General features: G+C 35.5%; 1 protein-coding gene across 4 annotated transcripts in view; it reads right to left on the reverse strand.

Annotated features, from left to right (window-relative positions):
- The window catches only part of LOC109070621 (cAMP-specific 3',5'-cyclic phosphodiesterase 4D-like), a 73,290-nt gene that overhangs the window by 25,661 nt on the left and 21,906 nt on the right, over window positions 1–25,723 (reverse strand). The window contains exon 1 of one of the 4 annotated variants that reach the window (XM_042734578.1): window positions 12,332–12,945. The exons of 2 other annotated variants lie outside the window; for them this stretch is intronic. In XM_042734578.1, coding sequence (XP_042590512.1) covers window positions 12,332–12,414 — 83 coding nt within the window. In that variant the 5' untranslated portion in view covers window positions 12,415–12,945. Of the gene's footprint in view, window positions 1–4,457; window positions 4,972–12,331; window positions 12,946–25,723 lie in introns of those variants that run through there. One more of the 4 variants, XM_042734576.1, reaches the window with a different exon arrangement.

Raw genomic sequence — 25,723 nt, forward strand, 5'->3', positions numbered from 1 at the left:
CTTTTCATACCATTGCTATGCTGATGACACTCAACTATACCTCTCATTCCATCCTGATGATCCAACGGTAGCTGCTCGCATCTCAGCTTGTCTAACAGACATTTCTTTCTGGATGAAGGACCATCACCTTCAACTCAACCTTGCCAAGACAGAACTGCTTGTGGTTCCAGCAAACCCATTGTTTCATCACAATTTCACCATCAAGTTAGGTTGTTTAACAGTAATTACTCCTTCAAAAACAGCCAGGAACCTTGGAGTTATGATTGATGATCAGCTAACTTTCTCAGACCACATTGCTAAAACTGTCCAGACCTGCATATTTGCTTTATTCAACATCAAGAAGATCCGGCCCTTTCTTTCAGAACATGCTTCACAACTCCTTGTTCAAGCTCTTGTTCTGTCGAGGCTAGACTATTGCAATGCTTTCTTGGCAGGTCTACCAGCCAGTTCTATCAAACCTTTACAATTAATCCAGAACACGGCAGCAAGATTAATTTTTAATGAGCCATAAAGAATACACGTCACACCTCTGTTTATCAATTTGCACGGGCTACCAATAGCTGCTCGCATAAAATTCAAGGCATTGATGTTTGCCTACAAAACCACCACTGGCTCTGCACCCCTTTAGCTAAATTCATTACTTCAGACTTATGTGCCCTCTAGAAGCTTGCGTTCTGCAAGTGAACGTCGCTTGATTGTGCCATCTTTTAAATTAAATGTTCCCTCCTGGTGGAATGACCTGCCCAACTCAATCCGAGCAGCTGAGTCCTTAGCCATCTTCAAGAATCGTCTTAAAACACATCTCTTCCATTTTTATTTGACCCTCTAACTTTAGCACTCACTATTCTAATTCTATTCTTAAAAAATAAAAAAAACTCTTACTACCTTTCTTATCTTTTTGTATTCTATCTATTTTATCTTCATTTATTATACAATTAACAACTTTCTCTATTCTTTTTCTATTCTCCCTGTTTTCTTTTTATTTATTATATTATTTAAAAGCCCTTGCTACGTGTATTGCGTTTAAGCTAACTGAGACTTGTTATAGCACTTATATATCATTGCTCTTTTGTTGTTTTTGATTGCTTCCATTGTCCTCATTTGTAAGTCGCTTTGGATAAAAGTGTCTGCTAAATGACTAAATGTAAATGTAAATTAAAACAAAAACGACCAAAAATCACAAAAATTATTTTAATGAAAACAGAATATATAAAATTTAAAACTGATTCACAATGTTAATAAAAACTATAAAAGTATCTCTAAAATACTAAATTTAAGCGAGTTTTCACACCTGGCTCATTTGGAGCATTTGTTTCGGGAACCTGGCATGTTTTATCCTATGTTCGGTTTTGTTTAGGCATATACTTAATAATTGGTTCAAGATGGCCTAAATGAGGTGGTCTCAACCTAATGATAACTGAACTCTGGAGTTGTTGGGTTATGGTGACAATGCAATCTGATAAGAGGCGGTCATTGAATGCTTTCAATGTATGGACAATCAGCTTGAACGGGTTTCGAGGAGAAAAGGCTGACATTTTTTGGGGTGAACTATCTCTTTAAAGTAATGTTGAATCAAGACTTATTATTGTAGATTCAGAAATATTCCATCTGCACACACACACTTCTTTCCAGGTCACTAACAGAGACCGAACATGGCAGACTGCGTTGCTGTGCACAGTCCTGAAAGTGACGTGAATTTGCTCGGAGATAAAAGACAGCGTGCTTGATGTGTTTGCGATAAAGACCTCATATCAGAATGACATACAGTATCAGTGTAGGTTATAACTACTATTTCCAAACAAAAGCATTTGGCAGTGACAGGGGCCCTGGGAGATCATATGTCATATATTGTCCTCAGTGATGGTATTTACACAATCCAAGGAACTTCAAAGAATACAGTTCATTCATGATAGTGTAGATAATTTTATATATATATATATATATATATATATATATGTACACATCATTGTAAACCTATAATACCTTGTCAGGTCATTTCAGACCAAAATCAATAGAATAATAAAATTTCAAATAAAATAATTCAATGGATGAAGTGGTAAGCACATTCCTCCCCCTAAACACCATAATGGGTAAAATTAAAATAAATAAAAAATTAATTAATTAAAAAATAAAATAAGAAGAAGAAGAAGAAGAAAGAGAGAGAGAGAGAGAGAGAGAGAGAGAGAGAGAGAGAGAGAGAGAGAGAGAAATATCTAGACATAAATGAGAATTTAGAATTTTAAATATATTTTCTGTGTAGTGTATTACTTTTATTACTGATTATTTTATGATTTGATTTCAGGTTGAACCAGTATGTGGTTTTATGAGGTTCACTCCATCACTGTCATGAAGGAAACTCTCAGGACCTGCTAATGACAAACACAAACATCCTGAATGAACACCAGTGAAAGTTCATTTCTCTGATGTATCCAGCATGTGTGGCTCACTGGGGAATGAAGGATATACTTTTTAGCTCTTATTTGAGTCGCACTACACAGACTGACAGAACAAATGTCCAAATGCAAATAAGACTGATTTATATAGCTAATCCTTAAACTGGTAACTTGTTACTTTGAATTCATTAAAAGAACCAACTTCATAAGATTAATTTATTCGTGAATCAGGCTACACTGGTTGTGTGTGTTGTTTGGCCTTTTTATTGCTGTATGCGTTTTTATATTTAATGCACCAAGTTGTGGCACTGCTGTAAACAACATTTATCTAATTACACATTCCAAGTTCCCATGAAGGACTAAACTAAAAAGTAAGTCTTTGGCAGAAAAAGCTTTTTCAAACATCTTTGAAACAGGGTAAAAAAAATATATAAAATCTATATGCATAAAATATCTACTAAAATGCTACTAAAACAACTGAGTTAATCACAACATAATTAGACATGTCAAATGACCTCAAATGAATCTGCTTCTGTTAACTACAAACTAGCAACTGAATGCTAAACATAACTTTTACTCTATGTCATGATGGTGCCGGCAGCAAGCATAAGAAATATATTGGCATATATTGGCAGCAAGAAACAAAACTGTGCTGTCATTTGCATAACAAACTGCTTACTGAATGAAGCATTATATACACTGTAAATAGTGGAAATCATGCAACTGTAACCAACTGTAAGAGCTATTTCTACCTGATTTAACCTACAGAATAAAAACTAGTTTTGTGGGTATAAATTAATATATTTAGGTGATTCAGGGGCATTAAACAATGTTTTTTATTTCAATAAACCCAGTTAATTTAAATGTTGCCATTTCTTTCTAATGCAGGCTATGTTGACATCCTCAACTTATAAGTGCCACTATTAAGCATAACAGTATCACCCAAAAATGCCATCATAACAAAAATCAGACTTGACAGTGTTTCATTTTATGATCATCAAAAACAATTTTAAACTTTTCTCCCCAAACATTACTATCTCCCCTTCAACCCTGCCCCCATTTGCTATTGGTCAGACAAACAAGTAGCTCCACCCCTAACATTTGCTATAGAGTGCATTAGTGCCCGCCCACTTTTTCAGCAGAAGTATTTTTTCCATTAATTTTTTTATAGGGAAAAAAAAAAAAAACTTTTTTAAAGTGTCATAAGCCATGAACCAAACCAACCAACTATGATTTGAAGCAAAAAGTATATGAAAATCAGTCAAAAAGACAAAGGTACAAGACTGCGTACTTTACAGATTTAACAAGGGAAGAAACTACAATCCCATGAAGCACTGCAAAAATATGCACACACACACACACATACATATATATATGTATGTGTGTCATATATATATATATATATATATATATATATATATATATATATATATATATATATATATATATATATATATATATATATATCACACAATTATTTAAGTATTTTGAGAACGTAGGGAGACTGGCTTGATGATGTCATTACAGGGAATGGGTGGAGCTAAAGATTTTTTGCCATGCTTTGTTCACTTTGACTCTATATTCGTCAGAAATTTCTGTACAGCATCATGGGTAATTGAGTTTTTTTTTTTTTTACTACAAACTCCAGTTATTTTGAAAATGCTGAATTAAGGCAAACAGATGGGTTCAACAAAAGCATAAACAATCAGTAAAGAACCTCTGACCTCACAACAGGTCTGTCTTTAAAAGGTTTATCAGTTATTGCTAAAAAATCAATTTCCCTATGGAGAAAATGAGTGTAGTTTTCAAGGTTGCGTTCTATTGGTTGAGCCAGCAGTTGATGTCAGACCACTCAAACAAATATTTTGACAGCACCGCAGAGTCTCAATGTCGCCCTTTTTGTGGAAATCAACCTACGATTGGCTTACTTGGCTCCTGTTGAACTGGTAAAAACTAATTTTAACACTTTTAAAGAAAAAAACTTTTAAATACCAAAATGCATTCCCTGCATAACTGTTTCTATACACAACACAAGCAAAAAATAACATAAAAAAAATCAATTACCGCCTGCGTTTCTGCACAATGTCAATTGGACAGTTGACAGCACACGGCGAGCCGCAAAGACTGACATTCCGAACTTTAAAAGTGCGGTCGCTGGGTGGAAGAAAGACACAGCCTGTTGGCAAACTCATATTTCCTTCGTGTCTCTCGCTCCTTTGCAGTTTCCCTCCAGAAATCAGCTGTTCCTCTCATGTAGTCTGAAACACATGCTCCCCACCACTGAGTTACTGAGCGATGAACACATGGAGCCATGCTGACATGACCGAGTTCCCCCAGACATCTCGCATTTGCCTAGTCGTCATCCTTCAGTTTAGAATCACACTGACTCCTTTTAGTCCTCATAAAATGTATTTTTTATAGTCTGTAAATCTGCTGTAAAATACAAGGATAATTCACAAACAAACAAACTTCCAAAGTCACCAAGAGCCAGTCTCTCTCTCTCTCTCTCTCTCGCTCCCCTCCGGCAGCTCAGACAGATGAACTCGTATACATAAGTTTACACCAGCATGCTGGCCTCATATGGGTGTGTGTGTGTGTGTGTGTGTGGGACTGGCAGCTGAACAGTGAGTCACAGCCCATGGAGAAGGCGGAACCACCAGATTGGTGAATGTGTATTAACTATTTGATCGAGCGAGCCATAAGCCAAGTGCATTTACAGTACATCCCTGTGTACATGTCTCAAACTCTAACAGTATGAATGCCACTGCATTAGATTACAAAATATCAAAGTGACATAAAAAGCACATACTCATTTTTTGTGAAAAAGAAGTACACTTTTGGACACTTAAAAAAAAAAAAGAGTACTTATTATGGAAAGAATATACTTCAGTGCAAACTGAATCTAATGCTTTCAGACACTTAACTGCATGTTAATTGCAATTAAATAAAAAGTTATATAGTTTAAATTTATATTAAATGAAATTAGCTGAATTTTTGAATGCTATGTGACCCACTTAAGTAGGATTTCTTGTCATATTAATGTAATTTCATAATTCTGTTGTCTTTGAAACACTACTGAATGTGCTGACAATAAATAAACTGAAATATTACATTTCTATTGAAATTACGTCATGTATTTGATATATCGGTAATATCTGTAATTATATATTTGTAATAATGAAATTCTAGATTAGTACATTTAAATTATATGAACTTTAAATGTAATCGAATAACACAGTTTTATTTTTTTTAACAGTTAAAATTAAAATCAGATACTATACATGTGCTTCAATGTTTATTTTTTTATTATTATTATACTTTTTTTTTAAAATACACTTTTACTCATGGGATAAAATGTTTATTAAGTTTATTAAGACAAAATGTGATAAGGATTTTCAAGTTAGAGTAACAAGAGCAATATTCCAGGTTAAGTTAAGCTCAATCAACAGCTTTTGTAGAAAAAAAAATAAAAATAAAACTTTGACATGTAATTTTTTTTTTCCTTAGCACCTTTGTCATTTCAAATGGCAAAAAGGCATCAGAAGGTGGAGATTACATTTGACAAAATTTGGTTTGTAATGTATTTACATTCATTTTAAGCATTACTGCAGTGTCCACATATTTTTGGAGCCTAATGTATGTTTATTTTGCTGTAGTATTTATACTGGAAAATTTTGTTCATAGCTCAGTCGTCTGTGGCAGTGTGAGGACCCTCATCTCCCTGATTTGACTTCCCACAGGACTGAATCTGATCTCTGCTCAAATCAGGGTAAATATTTGCTCATGGGGGTTTGAGGAGCGGCTCTCTCACAGGCCCTTCACATAGAGCCAATGTCACATGCATACACACACACACACACACACTGTCTGCACCGTCACCAAATCTATTACAAGAATTGCTTCCAGTCTGCCACAATAAAGTGGATGCTGACTTAAAATATTAATGTGGGAATGAGTTGTTTAGAGTTTTATTGTTGTTTATTAAAAATATGACACGTTGCTTTGCAGTTGCTGAGTATTTTCTAGGGCACTGATAGACAGTTGATATGGTGTTGTAGGGTGGTTTCTGCATTTTGTATGTGGTTGCTAAGGTGCTCTTACTAGGTTTTATGTACATTTCTAGCGCATTCTGGTTGTTAGCAGTATTATCTTAATATTATTATTTTTTAAATTATAGTATTTATTAATAATTTATTTTCATTTTTTTATATTTTATTTTGAGTTTTCATTTTACAATAATTAATTAATTAATGATTTCTATTAATTTTTGTTTTCTTTAGATATACCTATCTACCTTTTAATTTTATATGTTAATTTTAGTTGTTTTAGTACTTCAGCTTATTTTATTTCAGATAGTTGCCAAGTCAACATTTTAACTGTTAATTTAAAGTACTTTGTATTATATTTATATTTTATGTTATTTTAGCCTCATTTCAAAACAAATTTCAACAAAAAATTTTATAGTTCTAGTTTTTGTAATTTCAGTACTTCAAATGACTTATTTCAGTTTTTTATTTTGATTTCAAGATTTTTGCCTTATATTTATATTTAATGTTTATGTTTAGTAATGTTAGTATTTCATCTTATTTTATTTTACATTTTAAGTTTTTATGTTTAAGAATTTCATCTTATTTTTTATTTCATTTTAACATGCATAATTTATTTATTTATTTATTTATTTAATTAAAATGATCAACTAGGCCTATTTATTGCAAGGGTTAAAAAAAGAAGAAGTAAATTTGCTTATAAAAAAATTATAGCTCACCTCTCCTCACAATTTAATAATCATCTAATAATCAAGCCCTAATGGATCAGACAGACACTTACATTTATGATGCCAGGAAAGCAAATCTTGAGAACAAGAGATTCTCATGTATGAATAGTGTGAAACTGTGAATAGGATCAACAGTATTCTCTACTATGAGACACAGAGCTATGTAAACACACACACACACACACACACACACACACACACACACACACACACACACACACACACACACACACACACACACACACCTACAAAAGTTTATCTTTCCACATGCAATAAATTCCCAAAAGACTGCACTTTCTCCTCTCTCTCTCTCTCTCTCTCTCTCTGTGTGTATTACAGTCTTTGCTTGCTATTATTTATTGACTAATGATAGCTGAAACTCTCAAACCAAACGACCATGTCCAGACAATTCACACAAAGCAAATAATCAGCATTCAGCCAGAAGGGGGCAGCCACACATTGAGAACTGCTAGGAGAATTATTTCCACCAGTTCACCTGAGAAACCTGCACACAGAGCTTTAGGAAGAATGATATGTTCACTGGCATGTTAGACAATAAATCAAGATGAAAAGAAAGAAGAAAACCTGCTTTTTTTGGCATAATAGACACTGAAAGGAAGTCTTTAGTATTCAAATAAGTTGTATTTCGATTTGGGATCACAATTTCTTCTGCTCTCAATTTATTAAGTGTAATATTTGCCCTCTGGTTATTAACCATTAAATGGGTCAGATGATGCGATTTCAATTTTTTTCTTTCTCTTTGGAGTGTTACAAGCTCTTGGTGCATAAAGAAGATCTGTAAAGTTGCAAAGACTAAAGTCTCAAACCCAAAGAGATATTCTTTATAAAAGTTAAGACTCGTCCACGCCCCCCTGAAACGAATCTTTTGAGATTTTCCCTACATGTCTACGTTACTATGTGGGAAGATTTGCATAACGCCGTCCAAATGTTCACAAAAAAGAAAGAAGGCGTAACTTTTGATTTTCGCTGTTGCCGCCGGTGCCATGTTGTGTCACAGCGGTGCCAGTCGCTGTTTTGTTGTGAAAGTGAAAATATTTCATTTGGTCTTCCAAAAGAGGACACAACTAGAAATCAGTGGCTAAGCTGTATTTACAACACTGTTCCAGAACTGTTCAACCCAAATATTCAGATGTGTGCAGCACATTTTATGGAGGACTGTTTCCTGATCCTGGGAGAGAAGACTTCAATGCCGGCTGTTCTGACTCACAGTCTGTAAGTACGGTTACATATGTAAAGGATTTGCCACTGAAATGATTCAAACGCAAGTTTTGAGCAGTGGTTCTCAATTACAGTCCTCGCGCCCCCCTGCTCTGCACATTTTGTATGTTTCTCTTATGGCTTCAATCATTTGTTCTATTTGAATGTAAGTGCATTGAAGTGTGCGAGAGATGAATTTAAGTTGTATTTATTTACAGAGGTATATGCTGTAACACTTGTCCGTGTGTGAAGACGTTGCGCAATTCCGTGAATGAATGTTCTGAAGTGAGGTAAACTTCAACAGATTTCCCCTGCTCAGGGAGTAGGGAGCAATGAACACTGTGTAGGGACCATGTCAGTGGGAACACAGTTAATGCACGGAGCACTTCTAATGAGCTGATTATCTGAATCAGGTGTGTTAACAAGGAGAGACGTTCAAAAATATGCAGAGCAGGGGGGCGCGAGGACTGGAATTGAGAACCGCTGGTGTAGAGTAGAGCTTGTTGTTTGTCGTTTCTCCATTCCCAAATACAGACATGGTTTTATGTATACGCAACGCGTCAAAACACAGTATAAGTCATTATAATCAGTAATTATGTCCATGGCTTGTTTGTAATGGGTTTTATTGTTTTTGTCTTGTCTCGCCAGTGTTCTGACCGGAACACGCATCACAGTATGACAAGGGGCGTAACATTTCCATATAATTTTTTTTTTTTTTTATTATTATTATTATTTTTTTTTTTATGTGGCATTTGCATTATCTTGTATTGGTAACAAGCCTCCACAAGCTTTCATGGTTGCAGCTGCCAAATTTCCAGCTTTCAAACATTTTTTTTAAATAAATAAATACATTTTCTGTCCAGTGGTTTACTTAATCTTCCCAACCTGGCAACCATGCACATGCACTCTCTATAGAAAAAGCACTGATGAGCTGAAGACACTAGCAAACATGGAGTTTAGCGATCTCTATAGAGATATTCTGCAAGATTTTGTTTGAGAAATAATAAAATGACTGCTTTTCGTTAATAATCTTAAATCTTATTTTGTTAAAAAAGAATTGAGAAAATAATTTTGTGAAATCAGTATCATAAACACATCGTGAGCTGAGTGAATCATCACATCCCTAGAAATAAGCATTGTCTCTAAACATTTTTTGCAACTCAACAACCTGTCTAAAACCCATTTCCCTAACAAATTCCATCATCAACAAAATACAGTTGTGACTGACTAGCCAGTGAGGCACCAAGGTTTCAGACACAGTCTTTGTTGAAGTTAGCAAAGTGACCCAAGTTCAGTCGTTACAGCACCTTCACATCATTTGATACTTATACACTCATTATCCAAAGCAACATACAGTTGCCTTACTGTATTCTTATTAAATATTTTTGGTGCAGTATGCAAATTCCTGCACCACAAATAGAACTAAAACAGTTTTCCTCAAACACAAGTCTCACATGGCCAGACCTCTGACTGCAGTATAAAGTCTGGCCCACTTTTGCAACCGATTTTGGCCAAGAACCACCCTCTTAGACAGGAAGGAGCTCACTGACTGAGAAACCCATTTTTTTAGTTCACTCAAAAAATAGAACAGCTGGATAAAATACATTAAAATAACTGCAAAGCATTGTTGTTCCAAAACTTCACAGGAAACAGAACAAAAAAAAGTAGATTAAGGACTTAAGAAGAAGAATTAGAAGAATTTCTGTCCATTTCAAAGTAATAAACATGGATTACGTCAGATATGACATAAAACGTGACCTGAAAGACCAACATTTCAGTAGTTGGTGCCAATACCAGTAAAATTTCACAGTTCTCGGTACCAATTTCAGTACAACACCAAAAACTATTGTAACTATTTGAAATAAATTAGAATAGAATTAGTTAATTATTATTACTATTAATAATTATAAGTAAATCATTAAAACATTAGCATGTTCAAGCAGTGGTACAAGAGGAGGTGGTGCTGTTCCTTCAAGGGTCACTCAAAACTTATCTGTCCATAAAGCCGATAGAAAAATCAATCTTCAATCAGGATAATTTTTTAGGATTTTTTACCCAAGCAAAGACCAGAATATCAACGTGCCTAATAGTTCTGCACACACTGTATTTTTCCTTTGCTATGGTCATCACAATTTCAGATTCACTCTCGCATTTTAATATGACTGTCACTCCTGAAACTCCAGTGTGTACATAGCAGCATGAAACATAAAACTTGTATTCAAATTATGAACAGGTTATATAAAGAAACCAAGCAAAGACTGGATCCTTTATAATCAAATCAGTTCAGCCGCAGCGCGAGCTCACCGACCGAGTGAAAACCCCCAAATAACTTTCACCGAATTCTTTCCAATATTCATTAAACCAGCAGCGTTCCAACAGCATTATTAAAACATGGTGTCCTCAAACATAGGCTGAGTTCACTGCACATCTGGAAAAAATTGAAGTTCACAGAGGAGTTTAGAATCACACCGAGCCTAAAAATAGCTCAGTGTTCTGCTGTAGTTTAACTGGCCAAAGTCACATGATACTGACTCCTATTACACAGCTTTACAGATGTAATTACAGATGTAAATAGCCTGGGCTAAAGAGTGTTAATGTGATCAACAAAGACTACAATAAAGAATATTTACAGTAAGTAGCTAATGTTAATGCTTTTGCTTACATGTGTCTATCACACATGAAACATGCAGCCCAAATTTGCATTGGTTTTGCATTGCACTGCACAGCAGACTCGACTCAAGAGCAAGATGCAATTGTTCTTACATCATCACCAACTCCAAACCATGCACAAACACTTATCAAGGTATACATTACTCAAAAACATGCAAATAACATCAGGTGACATGTTTTGACCAGTGTTGGAGATAACCAGCAAAAAAGTTATTGCATAGCCTTTTCAGAAATATTTTAATAAAATTGATATTTATTGTCATGTTATATTGCACATACAGCTTTAGAACCAAGTTAACTGAGTAAAACTCAAATGCCTCTTTTATCAAATTTAATATATATACTTTTTTCTTTTTTTGTAATAATACACAAAATAATATTTATTACAGTAATTGAACAAATAGTATAGTATATACAATACATAATATAATATATACTTACATTATTCAATTTATATCCTCATCAATATCGTGCCTAATAATATCATTTTATTTGTTTTTATTATCTTAAAGAGATCACCCAAAAATGAAGATTCTTTCATCATTTATTCACCCTCAAGTGGTTCCAAATTTGTATGATTTTTTCCATTGAACATATTTTGAAAAACGTTGGTAACCATACAGCTGCTGGTCCACATTCAGTACCATAGCATGGAAAAAATACTATGGAGGTCAATCAGGAAACAGAAACTGTTTGGCTACCAACAACAGTCTTCACAAATATCTTCTTTTGTGTTCAGCAGAAACTCATACAGGTTTGGAACATCTCGAAGGTGAGCAAATGGTGACAGAATTGTAAGTTTTGGCTGAACTTGGGTGACATACAGTTTGATCTGAACAAGAGACATCCAAAGCGGAAAGTCTATACAGCTGTTTGAGGTGCTGCTGAGACTGTCCATCTCCTGTGAAGAGTGCCAAAGTAATAAATCTGAACTGCACACAACAGAAGAACTCAGTTTTTGCAGCCCTGCAGCAACAGACGACTCTTAGTTATTCAGTTCAAGTGTAGTTGACCTGCCTGGTCTGACTTCAAAATAACACACTTTGACAAAGCAGCCTCTACGTAACTTTATTTGTGCCAGTAAAAATGGTAACACATGTTGACATTAGACTATAAGTAACTTTCAACTTCAACAAGCAGTCATTAAAGTATTAGTAGATTGCTTAATAATGCTTTATTTTGATGCTCCCTCAACAGACATTCTACTTTGCAAGTACGTCAACTAAAGTGTAACCAGTGTTTTCTGTCATAATGCACAGTAGATGACCAAACATACCCAATGCATGAGTGTCGTCTCCGAGTTGAACCACAATTAAAGAGTGAATTCCTCCTGTGGATTCGAGAATCCTTGTGCGTCATTTCAAAAAGCTGTGGAAACAACTTTAAGTCTTTTACCAGCGCTTTGCAAAATGAAACATCTTCAGCTTTTCAGTCTGTTCTAAAATTCCAAGTGAGCAGACAGGCGAAGACCTCAAGAGCCTGAACGAAAGTCGGACACCTTACTCCAAGATGTCTCAGCTACATTTCTAGGACCTCATCCTTAGGGTCTGCTGAAGAAGAACGTGAAGGCTGTCTCGTGTAGACTATCCTCCACAGCTGATGTTTCCTCTTCAACATGTCAGATAAGTATCTTCCGAAACTCCATCTACTTCCCAAAGCTTGCTTTCATCCTTTTAGATACAAAACTCACAAATCTATTATGTCTCTCTCCTGTGAGCAGTAAAAAGAAAAGTAAACATCGCCGCACCAGCCTGTAAACTTATTACTGGACTCCCTAGGGATGCAGTTTAGAGGTTCAAGGTCCCACTAAGTTTCCATATTAGTGGGTAAATGTTGGATAGGCGGGAAGAAGCAAGAGAAGAGAAAAGAAAGAGAGAGGGGGAGGTACAGCGCACTGAGCCTGGAGGGTGGTGTGCGGTCACACGCTGCAGCGTTTCATATACATGTGTGTTGTGAATAGTCTGCCATGGGTGGCTCCTGTTTGCCTGCCAACACCATCAGAGTAAGACGTGAACACACACACACACACACACACACACACACACACACACACACACGCACTCACAGCGGGCATATTCTGACATGCATATGTTATTATCTGCATACTTGATTTTCTTTGCACACTTATTTCTTCCATTGGGCAAGAGAATGACTTCCATCTAAACTTTTACTGTGGAACTTATGTCTGAACTTTTTTCATTACTATGTCAAAATGCCCAACCAGAACTTAAAGAAATGGTTCATTCAAAAATAAAAAAATTGTCTCAAGGTGTATATGTTTGTTCAGACGAAAAAATGTCCTGGCTCTTCCAAATTTTATAATGGCAGTGAATGGGTGTTGATATTCAGTAGTCCAATAAAGTGCATCCATCCATTATAAAAAGTGTTCCACGTGGCTCCAGAGGGTTAATAAAGGCCTTCTGAAGCGAATGAATGTATTTTTGTAAGAAAAATATCCATATTTTAAACTTAATAAAGTGTAATCTCTAACTTACGCTTACTATTGTATGTGCATACACGAAAGAGTGGCGTTCCAGCAGATGACGTAGGATGTAAGCGTAACTTATGGTCCAGTGAGAATATGCTTGTCTTGCAAGAACCAAGTTTTGTTTACAGCAAAGGAAAACCATTTTCCCTTTGGCTTATATTAAAATCCTCTGATATTTTTGACTGGATATAGATATTTTTTCTTACAAAAATGAATCAATTCGCTTCAGGAGGCCTTTATTAACTCCCCAGAGCTGTGTGGAGCACTTTTTTATGATGGATGGACACACTTTATTGGACTATTAAATATCAACAGCCATTCCCTGCCATTATAAAGCTTGGAAGAGCCAGGACATTTTTTAATATAACTCTGATTGTATTTGTCAGAAAGAATAAAGTCATATAGACCTAGGATGGCTTGAGGGTGAGTAAATCATGGGGTAATATTCATTTTTGGGTGGACTATGCATTTAAATTTGCACAATGTGAGCCTAGTTACCTGATCAGAAGTCAGTTTAAAATTGAAACTCTGTTTGTGTCTAATCAGAACTACAGTTCGGAAATGCATTCAATTAGAATTTTTTGGGCATTGTGTCTGCTGCACTCTTGTCTGAATTTCAGTTCAGTCTTGTGTCTGTGTTGAGCACAAAGCTTTGTCTACAAAACAAATAAAAGTTTATAAACTAAACTGGAAAAAATTGCTGAAAGAGATGTGCGTGAGCCCGTCAATTTGTATTTGTATTGTTTCTGGCTATATAAGCATTTATTAGCAAATTTTACTGGATGTGTCATGTGTTTGTAAGCATCAGAAATGCCTTGTGTTTTAAAGTCTTCATCTCTCCTCACATTTGATTTTAACACAGTTTGTATTCATTAGCCAAGGTAAGGAACAAGGTAAGAAAATTTCACTTTTCATTAATATAAAAAATATAGAACAAGAATCAAACCAACAAAAACTAGCTGTGCATTGAGTGGTTTGAACAGTATTCAATATTCAGTGGCTAACCCTTATTCTAGTACTGCGTCAAAGTGATCAGAACTTTATATTATTACTGTATCCTATCAAAACCAGTCCAGTATTATGTTCCATCACTACTTTGCCTGGTTTGTCTCCACTTCTCATCAGTTACAATCAGTTTTGTTATCACCACAGTTATGTATCATCAAGCACGCAGTGATTCCTGTAGGAACATGACTCCACCGCCTGGATCAGAGCCATCTAACAGTCTGGCCTACATCTGCCTACTTCTCTGATCTGGAAGTTTCAGATTTCCCCCCTTGTCACAGAGACCGGAATGTACAGATTGTTTTGAATGGTTTGAAATGAAGCTATAAGATAACTTTGACCTGGATTTCATACGGTGAACCATACAGTGAAGATGCAGGAGCCTTTTGGCTCTCTGATTGTTGGCATGAAAACATCCTAACTAGTTCAGTGAACCAATCTCATTCAGTCCTGATATCAGCTAATTACCTGGCTTCTGTGCCCTAAAATAACAATTTTCCATTCCTCCAAATGGTGGTTAAGAATGAACAGCATATCGAAAAATGCAAGCAATGAAAGAGAAGGAGTTGCATGGAAATGCACATGCCTACCGTATCTCCCTTTTAACCACCATTCACAATTTGAAAGTAAATTTTCTTCAGCTGGTTATGACCTTTAAGTGGAAAATAGCTTGACGTCAGAATCCAGAAAGAATTTGTGCACTCTGTTTCAGCGGACTGGGGCAACGGAAATGTTTACATGAAAGTCAGAGTCACTAACATTTGCGCAGCTCACTCACTCTAACAGTTGTTTTACTGTGTGTGACTCTTTCCATGCATGATTTGCTTAATGAAATAATCAGAATTCTTTTTCAGTGGATGTCTCACATATGGATCCCAGTAAAAGAAAAACACAAAGAATGAAACAGAACAAATAAATGCTAGAAGAACGAGATTGGTATGTTGTCTTTCAAAAAAAAAAAAAAAGAGCCTCAGAGAAGCGCTCTGGCCAGGAGTAATAGGGTGCGAGACACAGCACCTGGGGGCAGAGAAGATCTAAACCTGAAACCAACAAAAGCCTCCTTTCAAAGCCTCCGTGCAGCTGCTCTCTTCAAAACTTCTCTTCTGGCATTTTATCATTTAAACCCTGGTTAACCCACAGAAAACAGTCAACTCTTTAGTCTGGAGGACTCCGCATGATCTGCAGAGGTGGATGAGGCATATCAAAACAAACAATCAGCATACAAAAATATCATACCTGCAACAGAGACGGCTGAGTCTCTGGTGAGTAAAGTGTTAATTAAAGATGTTAGAAGATGTTAAGATGCTAAATATGATAGTTAGCACTGAATGAGAAAGTTTCAGGAAACTCTGGATTACTATAAGTTATTGAATGATTTTAGCATTTTTGTTTAGAGTGTTTTATTATTATTATTCACTGATATTGATTGATTTTGGATATATAGCTGCCAATACAGAATATTCAATTGTACACGCTCATCTAATGCTTATTTGAAGTTAATATAAATAATAATTTAAAAAAAATATAATACAAAAAATAATATAATAAATTCAAATAATTATAACTGCACTATTTGCTAAAGGTGACAATTGTTACTCAGTTAACATTGTTTATTGTAAACTTTAGCAAATCATGCATTTTAAATCTTTTTAATTTAGACAAAATAGCATCAGCCATTTAAATCAGTTAGTTAAACAATTTTCACTTAGATATTGATAGTAAATTTAACGAATATGTACAAAGAAATGGGAAATAACACATTGAATTAAATGTGAAATTTTGAAGTAGAAAAACTAAAATGATATGTTCTTGTAAAACTAACTTGTAAAATAATCTTTGTTTTGTTTACTACTTTACATTTTTATTTATGTATTTTTACAGTGTAGAGGCTTTCTAGTTTAGCCTCTTCAGTGGTCTTGTGTATCCAGGCTAGTATTGCTCACAAAGCATAGCTATCTGAGGATAGCTGTGCTCTTAACTTGCTCTTAACTTGGGTGGGGTGTTCCCCTTGATCTAATCGGGTCTCCCCATTTCTGCCAGGTTATTTGAGCAGCCCGTGGTGTCAGTGGCCTGGCCGCTTTCTGAGGAATGGTTTGGCGTATGTCTGTTGCATTCTTGGTGTTTTCCCACCAGGTGGACAGGCACATGCTTCGGCATGGAATGGTTGGATTCCATTCATAGCCCTAGGGGGCACAGCATGGAGTTCCCTAGAAGGGGAACATCTTGGGTTTCTCATGTAACCATGGTTCTCCAAGAGGGAATGAGACGCTGCTCCCCTTCGCCATGCCTTCGGCCTGACTGTTTTTACGTCATGGGCCATGTGGACCAATAGGATTGGCGTTGTTTCACACGTGCTTCTGACACCGGTGATGCTGGCGGCATTCCCCAATGTGCCCCCTAGGGCAGCGTCTCGCTTCCTCTCGGAGAACCATGGTTACATGCATAACCCGAGACTTTTTTTCACCATAAACAAACAAAAATTTAATTTTCCCCCACATGCTGTGTTTATGGTGTGTGTGTGTGTGTGTATGTGTTTGTTCACTACTCACTGCTGTATGTGTGGACTTGGATGGGTTAAATACAGAGCACAAATTCCTTGGCCACACGCCATGTCCTTTCCTTTCCTTCCTTAATGTTTTAAAATTGAAGGTTAAAAGTTCAAATTTATTATGTTCTGTTCTGTAATCGTTGTTAATATAAGTCATACACTTCATAAAGCTTGCACTTGGATGCAACAGCTTGTCACTGGCAGTCATTTATGAAAATAAATCATGGTTTTATTACAGTGACTGTAGTTCTACTATAGTATTTGTAGCACTTACCACTAAATTACCATGGTTATCACTACAGTAACCATATTTTAACAATATGTAAACAAAAAGAATCTAATAATTTGCAATAAAGCAATGTTAAAACTGGACAATTTTAAAATAATTGTTTTACATTTTACACAATAACTTTTTCACTAGATGGCAAAATATCTATAATAATCTATGATAAATATATATAATAGTTTATTAAATTTTGTTTAAAAAATGTTTAATAAGCATATCATATAATAAAGATATGATAACATTGATAAGCATTTATACTTTTAATGCTTTTATAATGATCATAATATGATGGATAAGTAAGTGATTAACGGTATGTCCTGTGATTGTTTACACTGCAGTGCATTATAGGAGAGCCAGTCACAGGAAATATATATTTTAACTACACTAAAACAAATTATATGAAGCAATTTTCACTAGGAAATTGCTTGTAAATTTCACAAACAATTACAAAGAATTAAACATGAACTTTTGAAGTAGAAACACTGAAATAGCATGTTCTTGTAAAAAGTACTCCAGTAATCTTTGTTTTATTTTAAGGAACTATCCCTTTAAGTGGGTATCAAATTACCCATTTTAATATTGGAAATAATCAAACATTTCAGTTTAGAGGTGTCAGTATTGCTGATACTGACCTTTGAAAATACTGACATTGAATAGAATATCAAATAAGAGGCAGTGTTGGGAACAGTTACTTTTAAAAGTAATGCATTACAATATTTCATTACTTCATGAAAAAGTAACTAATTGCTTTAATTTTTATTGGAAAGTAATGCATTGTGTTACTTTTTGTCACCTGGGCTGGACTTTCTTTTTGGCAACTGAATTTAATTTACATTTATGCATTTAGCAGACGCTTTTATCCAAAGCAACTTACAGTGCATTCAGGCTATATTTTTTATTTATTTTACCAGTATGTGTGTTCCCTGGGAATTGAACCCACAACCTTTTGCACTGCTAACGCAATGCTCTACCACTGAGCCACAGGAACTAATTTCATATCAAATTTGAACGAATTTCATATCAAAAGGAACGAATTTCATATCAAAAGTGAAATGAATAAGCCTCCGGCTGAAGTAAGTGCCCCTGCACCTCACTCCCACTTTCTCTGAACATGGGGGCAGGAGAGGTGTCTTGCAACTGTATTTTCTTGCAACTGTAAAAGTAAAACAATTACTTTACTAGTTACTTAGTTAGAAAAAGTAATCTGTTTATGTTAATCGTGTTACTTGTAATGCCTTACCCCCAATAATAAGTTGTATCACCCTTTTCTTTGCATACATATATGGACCTATTTCATGCCCAATATATGTACCTTAAAACTGAAGGGCCAGCGCCAAATCTATAAACTCTGAGGGCAGTCTTTTTTAAGCAAAAACTTAACAGCCACATTGCCACGCCCCTAGAAACCACCCACAACACCTCGGCATTGTGGCAGTGACGTATGGTTCAGAAAATGTAAAATTCTAGTTTGCAATCCTGCTTTAGGTCACAGACAAGCCTCCTGAGTCCTTGGCAGGACGAAACAAAGGACTTTTCCCATCATACCGCACCTGAAAATGTTCTGTTCAAGGCCATCACCAGAGAAACTCGTTTTGCCCAGCATTCGATTCAGACAGTCTAACATAAACATGCACAGACATACTTGCCTCACCTCTGCTAAAGAGACCTGTAAACATTTATGTGTAGATATTTATACTTTTCTCACTCTGCTGTATTTTCAGTTGGGAAAGAGTAGCTGATGATTTGTGCTTTGAGGAACAGGTGTACATTGCTTCTGTCATGGAGAACTCCGGCTGTACCATTTGTTTTGTACCGTCAAGCCATCTGCTATCGTCGTGAGACACTGTGTTTTTCCCATCCCCCTTCAGATAAATCTGGATTTTGGCCCAGTGTGGTTCTGATGACATGGTGACCCTAACCAAGCAAATGCTGTAAAAGCTTTCAACAGCATTTCAATTAGTAGCCAGATATGAGAAGAAAAGCCACATCTCCAGCACCGGTGTAGGCCTTGTTTATGTGTGTCATGTGACAACTTGCATTACCGTTATTACATCACATACTTACTATTAATCGTTTCTGGCCAAAAACTTATCTGCCAAACTCTAATGAAGAAAATAACACAGAACCAGATTAAAAGAGGGAAGACTGGTAATAATTAAATCGAAATTGTGCTCCATCCATTTACCCCCTAGAGCCAGTGTATGTGAAATGATATTTAAAAACACTGCCCTCTTGTGATATGGGACAATAATGACAGCAGAGAGACTGATTATAGGGTAAAATTTGTACCGAACCTGAAGAGACCTATAAATGTTGCACTGAACTGACCCGGACCCGTCTATTATTTTGAAAGTTGGACACCGGCCCATGCAGAACTGAGAAATGTCAAAAATGTACTACCTGGTACCAGCGCGGACTGTCAGTTATTTGAAAGCTGGACCCAAACCCAGCCGGGAAGACACAGACCCAACTGGACTGATCGGCACATATTCCACAGCAAATTGCTATTAAAAAGTTGATAAACAAGTTGCAAAAAATAAACTTTTTGTCTTACCTAATGTAAGAAGCATTCTCACTTGTACCTGACTGTAATTTGCCAAGAAAGTTCCATCCATGTTATTCTTCTCTTGCCAGCTGAAATGCTTAATCCACTCATTAGCTTCAAAAGTCCAGTTGCTGTCACGGTGACGGATGACAAATGTGACTTTGCAGTTTTGCATTTTTTGTATCTCGAGTCAACTTGCATAATAATTTTGACTGTTTGCCCATTTGGAGTCTAATAACGATTGCTCATCCAGTGCCATGGCTGCTGACATTAGCTTTACTTATTTGCTATCATCTCTGTGCTCTCTGAGCTGAGTCTGAGCAAAAATTTTAGATATAACAACAAGGCGGTTCATTTATAATATTATTATAAAAATTGGAAAAACTGCAAAGCGCGGTACGGCGGCATAGGTCCCGCCTTTTAAATAAAAAAGCCAATTGTCAAAGGTAAAGTCATTGCATGCATGTTCTTTTCCCCACCTTATTTCAAATTACCGACTCACACTTTTCTCATCCTAATTTTACAAGTTGAAAGTTACAAAACAACACACGCACAGCGCTGACTGACTCTGATAACGGCCGGGTGTTCTCTGAGTCTGATCGACTCGGGTATTACACACAATGTTAAACAGACCCGGGACCCGAAGTAATAGATTGGGACCTGACCCAGCTGACCATTTAAAATATAGCCCAAACCCATATGGATCCCGGTTGGGTCTCAGGTCCTCGGGTCTCGGGTCCTCTGTGTAGACCTCTATTATAGGGTAAGTTATGCAAAAATAGAAGTGTTTGCCAAATTTGTGACAGAGCACAGATAAAGGAGGCTTTGTTGTTTTGAATGGCATGGCATGGCATAGCAAATATAGCATACATAATCATTTATTTGGCTAAAATGTAAGGATTATCAGTCACACTTTAGTTTGGGAACCAATTCTCGCTATTACAGTTATTAACCATTAACCAGTGTTGGGAAGGTTACTTTGGAAATGTAATAAGTTACAGATTACGAGTTACCCTTTTTAAAATGTAATAAGTAATGTAACTATTACAATTACTTTATTAAAGTAATGTAACTGATTACATTTGATTAATTTTTGATTACTTTTCTTGATTTCTAACAAACATTTTCAACTGTTAATCATTTTGAAACATTTAAAGCAGGCAGGGTTAACCTTACAGTAGTACCCAACTCAATTTAACTGATTAACACTGATTTAACTCAGAGGTTAAATACAGAGAAACTGTCCAAGAAACCGTTCAATAGCTATGATGCTTTTTGTAAAATCAAAACTTTGCATAGCTATGACAGAAAACACTGGCATCTAGCAATGCTTTGGAAAAAAACTGTTAATATTAAAAAAAAGCATTTACACAAACCCAAATAGGAAGTAAAACAGTTAAGCAAGTGTCCTATTCAGATGTAACCCCCTTTGTAATCATTAACATTTTCATAACTGTAATTTAATTATACAGTTCTTCTCAGCAACTGTAACAGATACATTTATTTACAGTTACATTTATTTTGTAATTAATTTATGTAATTCCATTACATATAACTAGTTACTCCCCAACCGTGCTATTAACAATGACTTTTGCCTCAAGCTCCTAATTTGTTGCTCATTAATAGTTAGTAGGTATGAGGTATAGGATTAAGGGATCTAAAATACAGTCACGCAGAATAAGGCATTAATATGTGCGTCACGATCACCAGCTGAAGTGCCCATGAGCTCCTCTAGTGGGCACTCCATCCTGTTCCTTGCCATTCACTCAGGACTCCATTTCCCATAATCCTTTGCCCGGGATTTTGCTGCCTCATATTAGTAGGACTATAAGAATAGCACACACATTCTGTCTTCGCTGGTGATTGAATGTTTAGCCTTCTGTGTTTCCTAGTTTCAGTGTTCCTAGTTTTGCCTTTCTAGATGTTTTGATCCTTGGACCGTTTCCTAGTTTTTTGATTGTTTGCTGCCTGCCTTTGTGGATTACTCTTTTGCCTTGACTCTGCCATTGTTGTTTGCTGGTGTTTTCGACTGTGCCTGTTTTGACCACGCTCTTTTAAATAAAGCCTGCAATTGGATCCCCACTTCATTGTCACGACTCCCTCAATTACAATGTTCTTATTAAGTACTATTAAACAGCCAGTATGCATGCTAATAAGCAACTGATTAATAGCAAGACTTGGTCCCTAGGCTTAAGTGTTACCGGATTTAATTTAGTCAAAAATTTTATTATTTGAGTTGTTCAAATCATATATTTTTTACACTAATTTACAATATAGAATGTTACAATAAACATTAGTGTTGTTTCAATACAACACTGCTACCTAATAAACATGTAGGCCTAGTTTTATTTTAAAATCACGATTTTCCAAAACAATTTGCAGGTATTGAGTTTGAAGGCATGAATATATACTATTTCTTCAGTGAATGAAGTATTGAGTAATTGAGTAAATTCTTCTCAGGCAATCAGAAACACATATCTGGAGAAAATCATTGTTCTGTTCTTCTTCTGAGAGATGAAGCCTATTCAGTGCACTACTGTCTTGAAGAAGAAAGCAAACTGGATCTAACCATGAAAGAGAGAGAGGTGGTCAGCTCAGATGCACAACAATAAAAGGACAAAAGTACATCAGAGTCTCTAGTTTGAGAAATGGCAGTCTCATTGGGCTCAGCAAAGAGGAGACTCTGGGATACTCTTGGCCTTTCAAAGCAGAGGGCAGAATGGACAAAATACACTGGCTAGTAAACATGAATGAATTAATGATGTCTGAAATGTGATAAAAAAAGTCATTAGTAACATTGTAAATGTCTTTACTATAATTTTAATTTAGTGTGACATAGGGTTGGGCGATAAACAATATCCTATCGAGATTACGATAGAATTTATGTCCATAACGATGGTAAGCGCTGGACATTTTTACTTGATATGGATTAATTACACGCATTACCGCCACCTATCTCTCAAATGTACCATTGACACTCCTAATTGAGATTGTTGAGTGTCAATGGTCCACTTGAGAGATTGGTGGCGGTAATGCACTTTTAAGACTGCGATCCGTCGTAAAGCAAGCAAGAAGAAAATGCCTCATGCGGAGGCTGAAGAAGAAGACGTGTACACACTCAGGACAGTTCAGACACTGCGGTGAAAATCAGAGGTAAAAAACAAAATAAATTCTGTTCAGTTTTTGCACAGACAGGTTGTTTTGTGTCTTTAAACATCAATGTATCGTCAAAAGCCGCAGGGTTTAGTTTGGTTTTGTTTGTGTATGTTTTATGACTCTCAAAGCCGTGATTCTCATCCAGTTACATTATACAACTGACAAACTGCAATGGTGTGAGTTAAAAATCTCTGTGTTCTACTGAAGAAACAAAGTCACTTACATGTTGGATGCCCTGGGGGTAAGCAGATAAACAAATTTTCATTTTTGGGTGAACTATCCCTTTAATGTCTATCCATCATAAAAGTTACAGTATAATATGGTTTTAGAACATAGTTTTTTTATATAATAAATTATAAAACTGTCTTTGAATGGAAAATAGCTGCATAGAATTGTGCTGAACAGAACTTCTCCTTTTATTTTCTAAAGAAAAATAGCATACACGTTTGAAATAACATGACAGTGAGTAAATAATTAAAATTTTTCAGTTGTAATTTTTAGGTGACAGGACTTTCAGGACTTTGACAGGTAGGATGAGTACCAATTCTTGATGGCATTGATTTGGAAAATAATCACCTTCACAGCAGGTTTAGCATTACGTGCACACCTGAGCTCTGTTCAAAAAGATGAGAGCCATATGTGTGTGTAAATGAGAAGAACGCTGTCGGAAATCACCATGTCTGAGATCCACACAGCATATGGCACATTGGACTGATACATAGAAAGTGCACTCATTAGACAGACAACATGACCGTATTCTATAATTGGGACAGGAAAGAAAAAGATAAAAACCTGTCTCTCTGTATTGTTAACCTAAAACCTGTCTCTCTCTCCTGACGTCTCTGGGAGCAGACGGCTGTGGATACTGAGAAACACATAAATCTGGTTTTATTTTCTGTTTTATAGATTACTGCTATGTTTATTTCCTTAAAAAGAACTAATTAAAATTGATTACAGTTATAATTTTTGTAATTTTAAATTTTTGGAAATGTATTTGATCTGAGCTGCTAATGCAATGACTGCGGATTCATCTGCTATTATGAGTGATCCAGAAACCGGTTTCTGATCAATCACTGAGTACTGTAAATAGGGAAAATCAGTTGTCACTAATCATATTTACATACAGTTGTATAATTGCATGTTCATATGTTTTGACAGATCGGCTTCTGTATGCACATTCTATATATATCTGGGCATATAAATGTGTTTCTGTAGAAATATAATTTTGATGATTCTAGTAGCAAAACACACTCTTCAGACCATATGGCAATTATGTTTCACATGTTGGAGGCTGATTAATTGAGTTCTGTATGTGGCCCGAAGGACCAAAGTCAGTCATAAATCTGTCCCGCAGGGCATTTTCTGTACACTTGTGGCCAGATTTACTAACAGCTTGCGCCAGCGCAAACAGTCTTTTGGTATTTAAATAGTACTGTCAGGTTTTACTAAAGACGCTCAGTAAAGAATTAGCCCTGAAAAGGCTGAATATGTATTTGTAGGAGTTTCCCTTTCAGATGCAAAATTTATGGGAGTAAAGTATTAAAATGAATCACACAATGTGATTTACTAACAAATTACTGGTATTTGTGCCATTATTTAACGCCCCAAAAAAGCATGTCTTAAATCAATAAAAAAAAAAAAAAAAAAAAAAAAAAACGGGAAAAATAGAAAAAATACTAACTGAAAAATGTTAAGTTAAAGAAGTAAAATGACTAAAACTGAAAAAAATGGAAGCCACATAGCAATATTTTAAAAAGCAAAAACTAATAAAAATGCACATTATAAAATTACTAAAACATAATTGTCATATATAAAATGTTATATTTTTCAGATTTAATATTTTATTTGTTTATTTGCATGATTGTTTTTAGTGAAATATGATTTGAACATAGATAGGTTTTGTGAGATTGACCGAGACATAATTTGAGCCCCTAATCAATGTTCGTTCGTTCATTCATTCATTCATTCATTCATTCATTCATTCATTCATTCATTCATTCTTTTACCACTTGATTTTTGGTATCATTTAAATTTATAGGACAATCAGCCAAGTTATGCACCAAAGTTGTTTAAGAAGTTTAAATCACTAAACCTAAACATGAACAATAGTAATGGCACTGCTTGCCTTATCAAACACCACAAATAACTGATAAAGTGTCTGTTTGGCATCTGGCATGATGGCTTACTTAACAAACACAAACTCTGGCAACAGCAACTTTTACCCAAGACTGAGCATTAATCATTATTAAGGCAAACAAAGTCTGTGCTTACACTCACAACACCATCGAGACCTTCAAGAGCACACGCTGCATTAGCAAACATCACCGTTGCGTTCAGAATGAGCATTATGGCATTATGTGGTCTGTGGCGCCAAGCGCTCGTTCAAGGAGAGAATTTGAGACGAAATCAAAAATAACAGTTCATTAACCAAAATATTACTATGAGACAACCTTGAAAATAGAAACATGAAAGTTTGAATTTTTTTAATGCATTTAAATTCTCTTATGCTCACCAAGTCTGCATTTATTTGATCAAAAATACAGCAAAAATAGTAATATTGTGAAATATTGAAATTTAAATGAACTGTTTTCTTTTTGAATGTATTTTAAAATTTTATTTATTACTGTCATGCAAAACTGC

The sequence above is a fragment of the Cyprinus carpio genome, chromosome B11 (genome assembly GCF_018340385.1).
Source record: "Cyprinus carpio isolate SPL01 chromosome B11, ASM1834038v1, whole genome shotgun sequence".
Taxonomy (NCBI): Eukaryota; Metazoa; Chordata; class Actinopteri; order Cypriniformes; family Cyprinidae; genus Cyprinus; species Cyprinus carpio.